This window comes from Tympanuchus pallidicinctus, unplaced genomic scaffold (assembly GCF_026119805.1).
Source record: "Tympanuchus pallidicinctus isolate F22 unplaced genomic scaffold, pur_lepc_1.0 scaffold29, whole genome shotgun sequence".
NCBI classification, from domain to species: Eukaryota; Metazoa; Chordata; class Aves; order Galliformes; family Phasianidae; genus Tympanuchus; species Tympanuchus pallidicinctus.
In genome coordinates this window covers 5,476,342-5,489,837 of record NW_026294746.1, presented here as the reverse complement: position 1 = coordinate 5,489,837, position 13,496 = coordinate 5,476,342, and the positions used below count along the sequence as shown (strand labels likewise).

The 13,496-nt window shown below is 43.3% G+C and overlaps 1 protein-coding gene across 2 annotated transcripts in view; it reads left to right on the top strand.

The window, feature by feature from the left end:
- Positions 1-13,464, top strand: part of PLOD1 (procollagen-lysine,2-oxoglutarate 5-dioxygenase 1) — a 29,212-nt gene extending 15,748 nt beyond the window's left edge. For both annotated transcript variants that reach the window (XM_052691595.1, XM_052691594.1), the window contains 18 exons: positions 979-1,070; positions 1,587-1,723; positions 2,880-3,043; positions 3,516-3,628; positions 4,725-4,788; positions 5,817-5,914; positions 6,240-6,341; positions 6,433-6,564; positions 6,845-6,966; positions 7,595-7,699; positions 8,126-8,251; positions 9,016-9,157; positions 9,681-9,794; positions 10,006-10,071; positions 10,405-10,509; positions 10,894-11,040; positions 11,350-11,475; positions 11,723-13,464. In XM_052691595.1, coding sequence (XP_052547555.1) covers positions 979-1,070; positions 1,587-1,723; positions 2,880-3,043; positions 3,516-3,628; positions 4,725-4,788; positions 5,817-5,914; positions 6,240-6,341; positions 6,433-6,564; positions 6,845-6,966; positions 7,595-7,699; positions 8,126-8,251; positions 9,016-9,157; positions 9,681-9,794; positions 10,006-10,071; positions 10,405-10,509; positions 10,894-11,040; positions 11,350-11,475; positions 11,723-11,878 — 2,111 coding nt within the window. In that variant the 3' untranslated portion in view covers positions 11,879-13,464. The remainder of the gene's footprint in view (positions 1-978; positions 1,071-1,586; positions 1,724-2,879; positions 3,044-3,515; positions 3,629-4,724; positions 4,789-5,816; positions 5,915-6,239; positions 6,342-6,432; positions 6,565-6,844; positions 6,967-7,594; positions 7,700-8,125; positions 8,252-9,015; positions 9,158-9,680; positions 9,795-10,005; positions 10,072-10,404; positions 10,510-10,893; positions 11,041-11,349; positions 11,476-11,722) is intronic.
- Positions 13,465-13,496: the final 32 nt, after the last annotated feature.

Here is a 13,496-nt window from a genome sequence, read left to right as displayed (position 1 = left end):
TGACAACACATCAGCTCTGTGGGGAGCAGGAAGCCCGTTGCACTGAATGGGTGACTTCCAAGTGGGCATCTTACAGTGGTTCTACTGTTTCTCCTCCAAATTCTCTGTGAAGGAATAGAATTCTAGCTTTCCAAAGCAGCGCAAAAACCCCACTCCGTACGTTACATTTTCTTTTTCCATCTCATTATTTGGGCAATGAAATTGTATCTTTATACCATCTCCCCTTTTATACTCAGGATCAAGTTCTGATCTGAGCTGCACAAATACAAAAGCAGAAGAACAGTCTTGCTTGCACTGCAGCTAGTTTGGGGTTGTTCCATCAAATGCTGACGTTTCTGGGCACCTTTGCCATGTTCTGTCCCCTACGATAATTTGTTCCTCCAGTGAAACAATAGCTACATCCATGCTTGCTTTTTTTTTTTTCCTCCTCTCTCTGAGCCTCTGATATGAGTTGCTGCCAAGAAAATCCAGGCAGCAAATAAGTAGAATTTGCAGCTGTTTTCTTTCTGGGGCCGAAGCTTTGTGGGCAGTGAGAACACCTCTAGCGCTTAGCGTTGTGCAGGGTAGAGATAATTGGTGAGGTGTAGGCAAGCTGCTTGCTTCTCAGCAGGATGTGGTAGCTCCACAGCTAGGCTACCTCCCTTGCCTGTTTTACAATGGAACTGGGCAGCTATCCGTGTTTTACAGAGCAGACATAACCTTTGTCCACCAATAGCAGTGACAGAGCGTAGATTGGGACTCGTGGATTCTACTGCTGGATTCATGACCAGCTTAAAGGATGGTGCTGGGAAAGTCCAGTGGTTGGATTGTGCTCCTGTTGACTTCCTGTTGTCGAAGCTGTGAATTGCCTTTAAGACTAATGATCCCTACCTTAGCTTGGTGTTGTGAGAGTAAAGCATTTTTGTTAACTATAGAACAGCAGGTTTTGAGAACAGTGCAAGTTGATGAAGTGTCTCCTGTGTTTTCTCCCGCATGCAGAAAACCTGCTGGTTCTGACTGTTGCCACCAAGCAGACCGAGGGATTTCGACGCTTTAGAAGATCAGCTCAGTTCTTCAACTACAAAATCCAGGTGATGGCCAGCAGCCTCTCTGGTGGTTGGTAAAGCAAGTTTTCAAATGGGCACTCCTAAGAGTGTGGAGTGGTTAAGACTTGGCCATAAAACGAACAAATGTTAGGAGTGGACATAACTGCTCAGCTGAAAAATGCTGTCACTGTGGACATTTGTGCAGCATTCTTATTCCATCCCCAGTGGTGGCTTGAGATGAGGTCTGTAATTGCTGCTCATTGGAGCTCTGTGACACTTTTCTGTTACATTTCTGAAGCACAGTACAGATTAGGGTGCTCCCATCCCTGATACTGAAAGTGCTCTGTTACTGTGCTGCATGTTACTCTGACTGTCCATCTCATAGAGTAGTTCCAAGGCTGACATGTATGCCTATTCTGTCTGTCCTGGTGCTCCTGGTTTTGTGCTGGGTTTTAACAGGACAAGTGAAGCTATGAATTTGGGTTCTTTCTTGTGATCCTTGCTGGGAAATTGCTGAGTATTGCTGGCCTGTTGAGTATACCCTATGTCTGTCATCCTCAGGTGCTTGGGCTGGATGAGGAGTGGAAGGGTGGAGATGACAAGAAGCCAGCAGGAGGTGGACAGAAGGTCCGTCTCTTGAAATCGGCTTTGAAGCAGCATGCAGATAAGGAAGACTTGATCATCCTTTTCACAGAAAGGTAATGGACCAGAAATTATTTGTCATTAAATGAATCAGATGGTTGTTTGGACAGAAGAAATTAACTGTGAAGTAGATTGCTTCTGGAAAGTGTGTGTAGATCTGTATTTTATCCACCTGAATTCTTTGCAGTCACCTGAGAGTTGCTCAGAGCTGCATTCGTGGCAGTTGGGAAGGTCTGACCAAAATGGGCTGATCTCAACTCTTGTATAATACAAAATAAGATAGTATTATACCTGCTTTTATGCCAGGGTGGAATTTGGCTGCTCGTATTTCCAGAGAATGGGCAATTTCTCTGGATTCCTTTAGTGGAATTATTATTTTTTTGAATCCTGACAGCCAGAGATTAGTCTGCCAGAGATAGTGAAAAAGAAAAAGAATTGTTTGTAGTCTCTGTGTCTTTTTCTGTGCCCAGCAACAGGCTGGGCTGGGATACTGGCATCTGTCTCCAGCTCCCATGGCAGGGAGATCATCTTTGCAGTGCTGAGTGTCTACGTGTATTTAGAGGTTGAGAATGATTCATCTCTGGAATTCAGAATGTTGTTCCTCACCAAGAGTGGGTTTGTAGTTTGCAGATCCTCTTGCTGAAAACTCAACTCTCACTCTGTGAGTGTTGCTTGGGAATTAGTGAGCTCTATTCAGTACTGAAGAGAGAGCAGCTAGAGCCCAGCATGCAGTGACTGTTGTGTACTGTAGATCCCTCTTGAAGATCTGCAGAGCTCTGTGGAGGATGGTAGGATGCCAAAAGATTTAAAAGGCATAACCTATGGATTTATTTAGTTTAGAAAGGAGTGTGCTTATAAAGGAATGGCAGAATAAACCTTAATGAGTGAGGGCACCAGGGCTTCACAGTTGCAAAATGGGGAAGAGAAGAAGACATCTGCATGTTTTGTGACTTGGAAGTTTTGGTTTTATTATCAGTGAAAACTTTGGGTGTAAGTTACCCCAAGATGTCGTTGAATCTTCTGCAGTGGAAAGTAACATGAATAAGACTTCAATTCAATTATCTGTAATTATGACAAAAATATAATACTGTGAAGCAGAACTAAAAGAAGGGGATTCCAGATAAATTAGCTGTTCTTAGAAGCTTTTTGTACTGGCATGTTTTTCTAACTCCATTCCTTTCTGTCCCTTTCTTGGTTTGTCTTTTACTCTAGCTATGATGTACTCTTTGCATCGGGCCCCACGGAACTGCTGAAGAAGTTCAAACAAGCCAAGAGCAAGGTGGTCTTCTCAGCAGAGAACTACATCTATCCTGACAGAAAGTTGGAAGCCAAGTACCCTCCGGTGCGAGATGGAAAGCGCTTCCTGGGTTCTGGAGGTAAGAATCAGAACCTTCTTTTAGCCAAAAATCACTTTGTCCTTTTTTAGAAAGCTTTCAGGAGAAGTATCAAGTAATCAAATGTGGAAAGCATCTCTGTGGAAGATGTTGGGAACTGAAATCAGGGCATAAATACTCGTAATGGAATGCCTAACGGTGCTCATGTCTTTTACTTACAGGAGGAGACACAGCTGTGAATTATATCTGAAGGATAGGAAGCTGCTCAGTCTTTGCTTTGGCTGTGAGGTGTTATTCAGGAGATAGAGGAGCTTTTCTGTTTGGTCCTGGTTTAATTTCAGGGGAATGTTGGGAAGGGTGGTCTGGACATACTTCTGCTGAAAGCTGGTGTAACTGCTGCATCACAGGGTGGAATGAGACTTGTGTGTGAAACAAAGTGAGAGTATGGCATGCAGAAGTCCTCAGTTTTTCTAAGGACTTGCGTTGAAATACCTCTCCATTTTTGTTCCTGCAGGCTTCATAGGTTATGCTCCAAACCTGAAAAAACTTGTAGAGGAATGGAAAGGAAAGGACGATGACAGTGACCAGCTCTTCTACACCAAGATCTTTTTGGATCCAGAAAAAAGAGTACGTGTAGTTAAGCTTTTCCTCTGGTATCCCTGTTGATTTTAAAAGAAGTCAGTCAGGTGCACGTTGCCCCAGAATTATTGCTCTGACATTACTGCATGGAAAAGGCCAGTAGGATGTCAGTTATCTGTTTTCCTTACAAAAATTAGCATTATAGCAGCTACACCCTTGGGAAAGCTTTGAAAGGAAAAGCCCTGTGTCCTGGCTTTAGCTTCTGTTGTCCTTGCTGTGCGTAATGCAGTGTCAGCTGTCGCTGAGGGAAGTCACAAATGGGAATTAAGTGCAACTGTAACAGTGAAGAGGAACCTTTAGAAATAAGAAAGTGCTTTCAGATCAGCTGGAGTAGCTGTACTTTTTTTTTTTTTTTTTACCTCCCCAAATCTGAATGTGACTCATGCCGTTTTAACGTGAACATTTGGGCAGCCCCTTTAATATTCTCATCTGCATTTCTGGCCCTATGCCATACAAAGGCTGACTAATTCCACTAGCTTGGCATTCAAGACAGCGGATGTTAGCACCATGCTGTCCTTTCCAGTAATCAGTCTTTATAAATGCCTGAAGGGACACTGAGCTCTGCTAAGTCAGAGCTGGGTTTTTTAGTCCAACAAAAATCTAATCCAAGTGCGGTTTGTAGCAGGGGGTAAAACAAAGATTGCTCAGCCTGGGCTTGCACTCTTATGTTCTGGTTTGACAGTGGTGTCTGAGTCCTTACCTGAGGATAGATGGCAAGAAACTGTCTAGACAGCAGATGTTTTTGTTGTCTTGGCATTCCTGCATATTACACGTGGATTTTATGTGACCGTGCTGCAAGTGTACTTACTGCATATTGTTAGTGGCACACACAGATTAGTATTTAAAATGTTTATTTGTATGGTTTTGCTGAATATAATGTGTTGAAGTTCTCAAAAATGGTGAATTTTCTCAGTTTCAACAGAAAATAAGGATGATCTGGGAATGTTTCAGGCTTCAAGCTTGGGAAGTATGGAAATAATTATAGAAATATGATATATCTTTGTTCTGCATAAAGTTTCTCACATGTGGAGAACAGATGACTGCTAATGTTCTAATTAAGCTTATACATCTCATTCTTTTAAAGGAAAACATCAACATCAGTCTAGACCATAGAAGTCGGATCTTCCAAAACCTAAATGGAGCATTAGGTGAGATGGGAGGAAGCTCATTTCTCCTTGGAATGCAACTGCGTGCTGACACCAGAAATAAATTTGTCTTGTGGCTGAAGGGATTAAGTTTCAGAAATTCCTGTCCCTGCAGAACAAGCCCCAGCAAAAAGCCTCTGCAGAATTCTGGAATTAATTTGCAATTCCAATGTAACCAACTAGATTCTCACTGCATTTCCCTTTTCACTTGGGGAATGCAGGTCAAATTGTCCATCTTATCCCTCCTTGCCACTTTGATCTCCAAGCATGTCGGATTGCATTAGCCTTAGAGATTGAAAATGGGAGGCACTTTGCTGCAAGTAACAGCACACAGCACTGCCTAGGGCTTGCCTTGTCTTTCTGCTTCAGAACAATGTCTGGAATGCCATGAAAGGTGAGATGAAGCGAGATACAGCCTGTGAGCATGCACTTGACCCATAACAGGTTTCTGATCAGCTGATTGATTTTGCCAGTTGGTGTCAAAGTGATTAAGTTATTATACTGAGATTACTGCCAAATGTTTTGAGTTTATTATTTTTGCACCAGTCCATCTTTGTTTCAGTCAGGTGAAAAATGAAAATGACAGTGTTATATTTTTTGCTTCTGTGCTCATGATAGCAGCAAGACTAGAGCTTGGATCTGTGCTTAGCCTGTTTTCCAAAGAATTTTGTGTGATTGCACTGAGGAGATGCATTGAGTGATAACTGCCAGGAGGGCAGAATTCTGTCTGGGGTGAAAAAGAGAGGCAGCAGGTGCAGAGTGCGCAGAGGTGAGAAGGCTCTGAATCCTCCCTGGTCCTCAGTAGTTGTTCCTAACTTTGGAGTTTGTCAGTGCCTGTTTTGAAAGACTGTTAAAGCGTGGCTTCCCAGTAGAAGGTGTGATCATCAGCCAGCGAGCTCCATTCTTTGTCCAGCTTCACAGAATCCAGGTCTATGCTCATCTTTCATCAATTGCTGAGTAGAAATGGGATACAGTGCTGCTAATTTTCATAAATGCCTTATCTGATAACATGATGACAATGTCATTCCCAGATGAGGTGGTTCTGAAGTTTGAAAACGCACGAGTGAGGGCAAGAAACTTGTTATATGACACTCTGCCTGTAATAATTCATGGAAATGGACCCACCAAGGTAAGTGGGAATCCTAAGAAGAAGATTTGCTATGTATTTGTTCCAAAGTAACCTTTAGACTTGTTTATATCAGGTTGGTGCTTTCCCATATAATGACTTTCACTGTGTACATTTACACTGAGAGACAATAAGTGCCCCAGGGCCATAGCAGCAAGATGGGTCTGGTTCAAAGACTGATGTGCAATTGGGCCCTGAGACTGTCAAAATCTAGGTTTGTTAGTCCAAGGAGAACAGAAATGAAGTTCTGCCGAAGTGTGATCTTTGAAACCTACAGAGGCAAAGATTTTCCTCTGTCCTCTAATGTTTAACAAATCCCTTTCTGCAGCTGCAGCTGAACTACTTAGGAAACTATATTCCTCAAATATGGACATTTGAGACTGGCTGTACTGTGTGTGACGAAGGTCTGCGCAGCCTCACAGGTATAAAGGTAAGGCTGATGTCTATTCCAAGCTCTCAAGACAGGTGTTACAACTACAGTGGAATCTTATGTGTCTGATGTTTCTTCTCACTGAATGTAGGATGAGGCTCTGCCAATGATTCTGATTGGTATTTTCATCGAGCAGCCCACCCCGTTTCTCTCCCAGTTTTTCTTGCGGCTTCGTAATCTCCGTTACCCAAAGCAACGAATTCAAATCTTCATTCACAACCATGTAAGTGAAGTTGGCCTGTGATAGTCTTAGCAGGTGCTGGGAAAATGTGTACTTCTTCCTGTTCTCTGGTCACCTTTGCAGCCTTTGACTACCCTGCCAGGCTTTGCAATCCTTGTACTCATGTGCAGTGGCACCTGTATAATGGATGCATCCAGCTGTAAAAATGTGGAAATGGGAAGAGCTGTTACTTGTCTGCTTTGACATTCACAGGAACGGGATGTTGAACAGTCTGAGATGAGTTCATCTCACCTTCTTGTCCTTATTTTTTTCTCTTCCATAGGAGCAACACCATTCAATGCAAGTGGACTCTTTTGTTAAGGAGCACAGCAAAGAATATCTTGCTATGAAAGTGATTGGACCAGATGATGAGGTGGAGAATGCTGAGGCGCGTAACTTGGGCATGTAAGTGAAGAGACCCAGCATGACATCTAGCAGCATCAGTCTGTGTCCAGACTAGGGTTTTTCTGAGGAGCATCACTGTCAGTGGGATGTTTCATGTCTTTCAATTACTCTCTTCTTTCAATTTTCCTAGCATTAATTCTCCATGCCCATTATACAATGTGGGAAAAAGATCTGCCCCATTCCTTCAGTTTTAGAAACCAAATTCTTGCTGGGTGCTTGCTCTGTTAGGAGGATAACCCTTCACTTCCAATCTTCAGCAATCTCTATGCCAAGTCCTACACATAAAAAGTATGCACCCATATCTGTAAAGAAGAGGAGTGTAGTAGTAAAGGTAGGGACTGGTGATCAGGAGATATGAGTTTGAACTAGGGCCAGGAATAGGGCCAACCATAAATGGGAATCTACTCAGCCTGTGCTGTGGAAACAATTGGCTAAGTTTGATACTCACTGCATTTCACCGTGTGCTGTTGGCTTCTGAAGTGAATGTCCTTTTACAATGCTGGCTGTCTGGGTTGTTACATTAAACTCAGAGAAAGACCCTTAGAATACAAGGTCCTACTGTTCTGTCTCTTGTCTTACTCTGTTCTAGGTGGATGTTGATGTGACTTTTCTTGTTCTCTGGCTACAGGGATTTGTGCAGAAAGGATCCTGACTGTGACTATTATTTTAGCCTGGATGCTGAAGTAGTTCTGAAGAACACAGAGACGCTAAGGATTCTCATTGAGCAGAACAAGTGAGTTCATTGGTCAGAGCAGTCATTAAGCCATCTTTCACAAAGGAGTACATGAGCTCTTTTATCAGTGAGACATGTAAGGCTGCCAGGTGAGCTGTGCTGGAGATGAAATGTCAGATGTATGCCTTTATTTGGTCCTTTTTTGCTGCAGTTGCAGTGACTGAGTTTTAGGTAATGGGTGTAAATCATCCCAAGTTTGCCTTTAAGTAGTCACTGGAATAAATTGGATTCTAAGATTCCTGCTGGGTGCAGTTAGATATGAGATTGTAAATTTTTTTTTTTTTTACATTTGCTTATGTGGAATTTTATTCCAGTATAGTTAATAGAAGCTGCTAGTGAAAGATAATCTGCCTCTCAGTATCCTGTGGTTTGTAAATCTTTTCCTTCACTTCCTGTGGTAACATCACTTTTCTTTTGCACTCGCAGGTCGGTGATTGCTCCCCTGGTGAGTCGTCATGAGAAGCTGTGGTCAAATTTCTGGGGAGCACTGAGCCCTGATGGGTATTACGCCCGCTCAGAAGATTACGTGGATATTGTTCAGAGGAGGAGGGTGTGAGTATACAGCAAGTTTCTTACTGATGCACTCCTTCAGGTACAAAGCTGGTGCACATTATCGTCAAACCAGGGAACATAATTGCCTTGGGGCATAGAAGAGGGAAAGAAGTCTGAACCCCTTCATAGAAGCTGCTCAGTGTTCTTCCCTAAGCACAGATTTCATGCAGATTTTATTACGAGCTGAGTAAGATGTAGAGAGCCCTAACTATGCTGAAATCACCGCAGTCATGTGTTTTCCCACCTGTGGATTACAATTAGTCTGTAAAACCTCATACAAAGCTGTTTAATTTTTGTTAGATTGTCTTCATAATACTGTAGGTGATCATTGAATGGAATATTCACAAAGTACAATTGTTGGTTCACTCATATTCTTGAGGGGCCTTTTTTGGGGCAATAAATGCTGGAAATCAGATTATGCCTTCTCAGCTGGTTCAGTTTTTTTAAAATAATTGGAAAAAATTATGTTGATCTCTCTGGGAAGAGATTCAAGACATTAATTATGTCCCATGCAGAAACATACGATATCAGTCAATTGCTTTCACAGTGCCCTGGCATTTTTACTCTTTAAAAGCTCTGGGCAATACAAATGATTTTTCCTGAAATGACAACTCCTGTTGGCACGGTTTCTCCCTGCCATTCCAAGTTGGCTCATTGCAGCAAGCCTTGCTGACATGATGGTGCCGCCTTCCATCTGCCTTCCAGCCCAACAGTTCCTGCCTTATTGCTCTTTCAAATCTCACTATCCTACCCCTGTGTTTCAGTGGGCTCTGGAATGTTCCCTACATCAGCAGCGTTTACATGGTGAAAGGTAAAGTCCTACGATCGGAGCTTGACGAGGGAGATCTCTTCCACGGTGGCAAGCTGGATGCTGACATGGCTTTCTGCCACAACGTGCGGAATCAGGTCAGTAGAGGAGGGGGATGCTGGCAGGGGAGAACTGCACACCAGTGTGGAGGTGACAAGATTAAGTGGTTTCAAGTCATTCAGCTCTGTTGGGGTACGGGTCAGGATGAAGCAGCATTGCTCAATCCTGTGCAGGCTTGGAACAGTACTGGATTTCTGTCTTGCTGTGAAACCACCCAGAGCCAGGGACTGCTAAATGCAGATAAAATTCTGGTTCATGGGCCTAGTCAGGTCTGTTCTAAAAAGGCTCAACAGGGTTAAGAAGAAAGAACCAAATCTTACAGCAGCTGACCTGCTTTCAACCCTGGCTGGTGGTAAGCACAGAGTTACCAACTCTGGTTATAACCCTTCAAAGTTGATCATATCCAGAATGAAAATTAAAGAGCACAGGCAAAAAAGGAATAGATGAGCACTTGAGCAGAGCTGTCATCACTGGGAAACTGTTCACTGCTTTAATTTCACAGTTGCTCACAAAAAATGTGAGATGTGAAAACAAAACTTGATTGTTCTCTCTGTTCTGCAGGGAGTCTTCATGTACTTGACAAATCGACATCAGTTTGGACACATACTGTCTCTGGAGAATTACCAAACAAGTCACCTCCACAATGACCTCTGGCAAATATTCAGCAACCCTGAGGTGAGATAACCTGCCTGCTCTGCAGGCTTGGCAGGCTGTGTGGGATGTGAAGATCTGACAGCCAGCTTCACCAACAGGGAAGGTCCAGACTGTGTGTGATTCATAACATCTGGATTTTCAAAGCATTTGAAGTACTGTGGCACCACCGCATGATTTTTGTTTGCCCTTCTAACCAGGCCCCTCAGATGTGACTTCTTCCTTTTAATTGTAGGACTGGAGAGAAAAGTACATCCATGAAAACTACACAGCAGCTCTGAAAGGGAAATTGGTAGAAATGGTAAGAAAACATTGCTCGTATCCATCAAAATGAGAGAACACTTGTGTTATCACTGTTGTCATTTGCACAGTTCAGCATGACCTTGTAGTCTTTCAAATGCAGAGGAAACGTGACCTTGAAAGTATTTTTAGAGCAAAATCATTATTCTAGAAGTCCATCTCCAGCTCTGTAAAGTGGAAGTAGGACACATCAATCAGAAGACAAACTTCTATCCTTGATGTTATAGTCTCTTTCCACTTAATCTGACCCTATATACAGTCAGTTTAGTCATATTCCTTTTGCCTCAAGCACTTGTCCTTATTTCTGCTGCTCTCGCCTGTCCACGTTCTGCAGCCCTGCCCGGATGTGTACTGGTTCCCCATATTCACTGACACTGCTTGTGATGAGCTGGTGGAAGAAATGGAGCATTATGGCAAGTGGTCCACAGGTGACAATACGGTAAGAAAAACAGGAGCTGTTTAATTTCCAGGTGACAACTTTGTCCTTATGTTTGGTGACAGTAGCGCCTGCTCTAGGAAGGCCTTAGATCCTGCAGCTAAACCAGGAAACTGGCCTCAATACTGCTAATTTTCTGCTTAATTAACTCCGTGGTTTTGCCCTTGCTCTTGAATGTTAATTAACTTTTCTGAGTCCTTATACTGTCCACCAGTGCGACAATGTTCAGCCCTTCAGGGTTTAATGATTGTTTGAAATGAGCTTATTGTGCTGAAAATCCTGATAAGTAAACTTCATATTTATTGGTAATTACCAGAAAAAAAGTGCTTTTTGTTTGTGAAGTCCAAGGTGCCCATCCTCATTGGTTTTTTCGTGATTCAATTTCAGGACAGTAGAATACAAGGAGGATATGAGAATGTCCCAACTATTGATATCCATATGAACCAAATTGGCTTTGAAAGAGAATGGTATAAGTTTCTTCTGGACTATATTGCACCCATCACTGAGAAACTGTACCCGGGATACTATACCAAGGTAGGTAATACCATGGCATCAAAACTCGTGGTCAGCTCAGCACCTGCTAACAATAGCAGCTGTGTGAAAAGACTACTAGAATCCTCTTGCAATATGTGTACTGTTTCCCGGTATGGAGGACTAATGCTGAACTATGACTTGAAGTATATGCATCAGAAAATAGAGTTTTCCAGTAACACTTTCCTGTGTTATTGTGGCTGTTCTTAGCAGTGAGGTGCAATTTACAAATGACACCTTATCCCACAGCTCAGTAACCATGAGCTACTGCAGCTCTGCAACAGATGCTCTCTCTTTTCTTCTCTCCTGCAGACTCAGTTTGAGCTAGCCTTTGTGGTCCGCTACAAACCTGATGAGCAGCCTTCTCTAATGCCCCATCATGACGCTTCCACCTTTACCATTAACATTGCTCTGAACAGGGTTGGAATAGACTATGAGGTAAGTTTGCCAGCGTGTTGGGTATGAAGCACAGCCTTCCAGGCACAACCTTCTTTACTGGCTTCTTTGCACTGAAGACTGTGGTTAACGACTGGGTTATGCTAGGGGACTTTTGGGGCATGTTAGGGTACAATGGATTCCCCAGCTCCCTTCTCGCACTTTCTGAAGAGCTGCCAAGAGAAGGCAGAGTCCCATTTCCTTAGGTGATTTAACCAAGCTGATGTGTCTCTTGGTCTGTATCTCTCAGGGAGGAGGCTGCCGGTTTTTGCGCTACAACTGCTCGATTCGAGCTCCACGAAAAGGCTGGACTCTGATGCATCCAGGACGGCTCACCCACTACCATGAAGGTCTTCCAACCACCAAAGGAACCCGTTATATTGCAGTGTCTTTTATTGACCCCTAGAGCCATGCTTCACAGGAAGGACCTTTCCCTGGCCCCGCTCACTGCTGACTTTGAGTGGAAACAGGGAATGCTGCAGAGAGTTTCTAAGGCATTGATCAAAGCTATTTGGATATTGATTTTTTTTAATCAATGTTAAGACTCCACTACTGGAAGATCTCCCTCTCTGATACTGCAGGTCATATCTAGGAATGTTGCTGTAGAATTTGGAAGGAGATTTTGTGCCTTCATTTTTGATTCTGCTCTTCATCCGCTGTGTCTTGGAAATGCGATTTACTTGAACCTTCATGGCTTGGTTGGCTTTACAGAAATGCTTTCTTGGACTGGAAATCCAGCTCTTTGGAAGCAAGTCACAAGCTTTCTCTCCAAGTAGCTGGAATCTCTTTTTTATATCCACAGCATATACGGGACACTAGAAAATCATTTCTGGATAGTATACCAAACATAAACAATCAGGGAGCTGGCTCCAGGAGTCATAACAGCTACATGTCATACCAGATGAAACTCAGTAGTAAGAGCCTGAAGATCGTCTGCATCCTTACCTCTTCACAGTCTTTGGAAACACGTCACAGAGTTCAAAGCAGCAGCAATGGCAGTATAGTTGTTTTGTGTTAGTTAATGAGGGTCAACTAATTATCTCTGGGATTAGTCTGAAGATATATATAAAAAAAAACAGCCTCCTTATTTCCTGTTACCGCAGTTTAAGGGGAGCATTCTAAGCCAGGCAAAGGGGAGGGATGACATCAAGTTTTTACAGCCAGGAGGGCTTCAATGCTGCTCAGATCAGCTCTATCCATGTTGAGATCTTCAAAAGCTCTAACGGTGAGATAACAGTCCTGAGGCCTCACTGATCTTTGGCCTCATTCCACTTCTCAGTGATTAGTTGGGTAGTTCCCTTTGCTTCCAGCTTGTTTGAGCCATGGCTGTAGGAGAGCTATTTTCTGGTACTTAGAGGAAATCACTATTGGGTATTTCTATTATTTGAGATTGCAAACCAAAGCACCCTACTGCAGTGGGGTTGAGACCAATAGAAATGGGTTGGTGAGCGCTGAGAGGTTGTGGCAAACCAATAGGGATAAAAAACTGCCTAGAATAGAGCTGTGGGTGGAGGGGGAGCAGGGCGAAGCCTTTGTATTGCCGCCTGTGAGAGACCTGCTCTGCTTTTTAGACACCCTTCTGTGTCTGAAGGCTGGTTTGTTTCACAGGCGGTCCGTTCACATCGGGATTGGGGTGAACTCACAGGGCTGCCTTCTGAGGGCTCTTCAGGCTCATTTTAATGCTGCACACCCACTTGCCCAGGGGAGAAAAACAGTTGAAAATGGTAAAAATCCACGCTAACCGAAACCCGTAACGCCTCATGCTATAACCAAATGAAGGGACTTCTTAGGGTAATGGCTGAGAAAACATCGATGTGATGTATGTATTTATTTAGCTTTTTTTTTTTTTTTTCTCCCCCACTTATTTCGTTGTGCTTTTCCTCTGCCCGACACTGTGATCGGAATCCGCGCGGAGCCGTTTCACAAACAGATTCCAACCGGGATGGGGGGGGAGGGGGAAGAAATTCGCATTAAACTATTCCAAAACGCTCAGTGGCTGTGTTTCTTTAGCGGGGCCGTTCCTC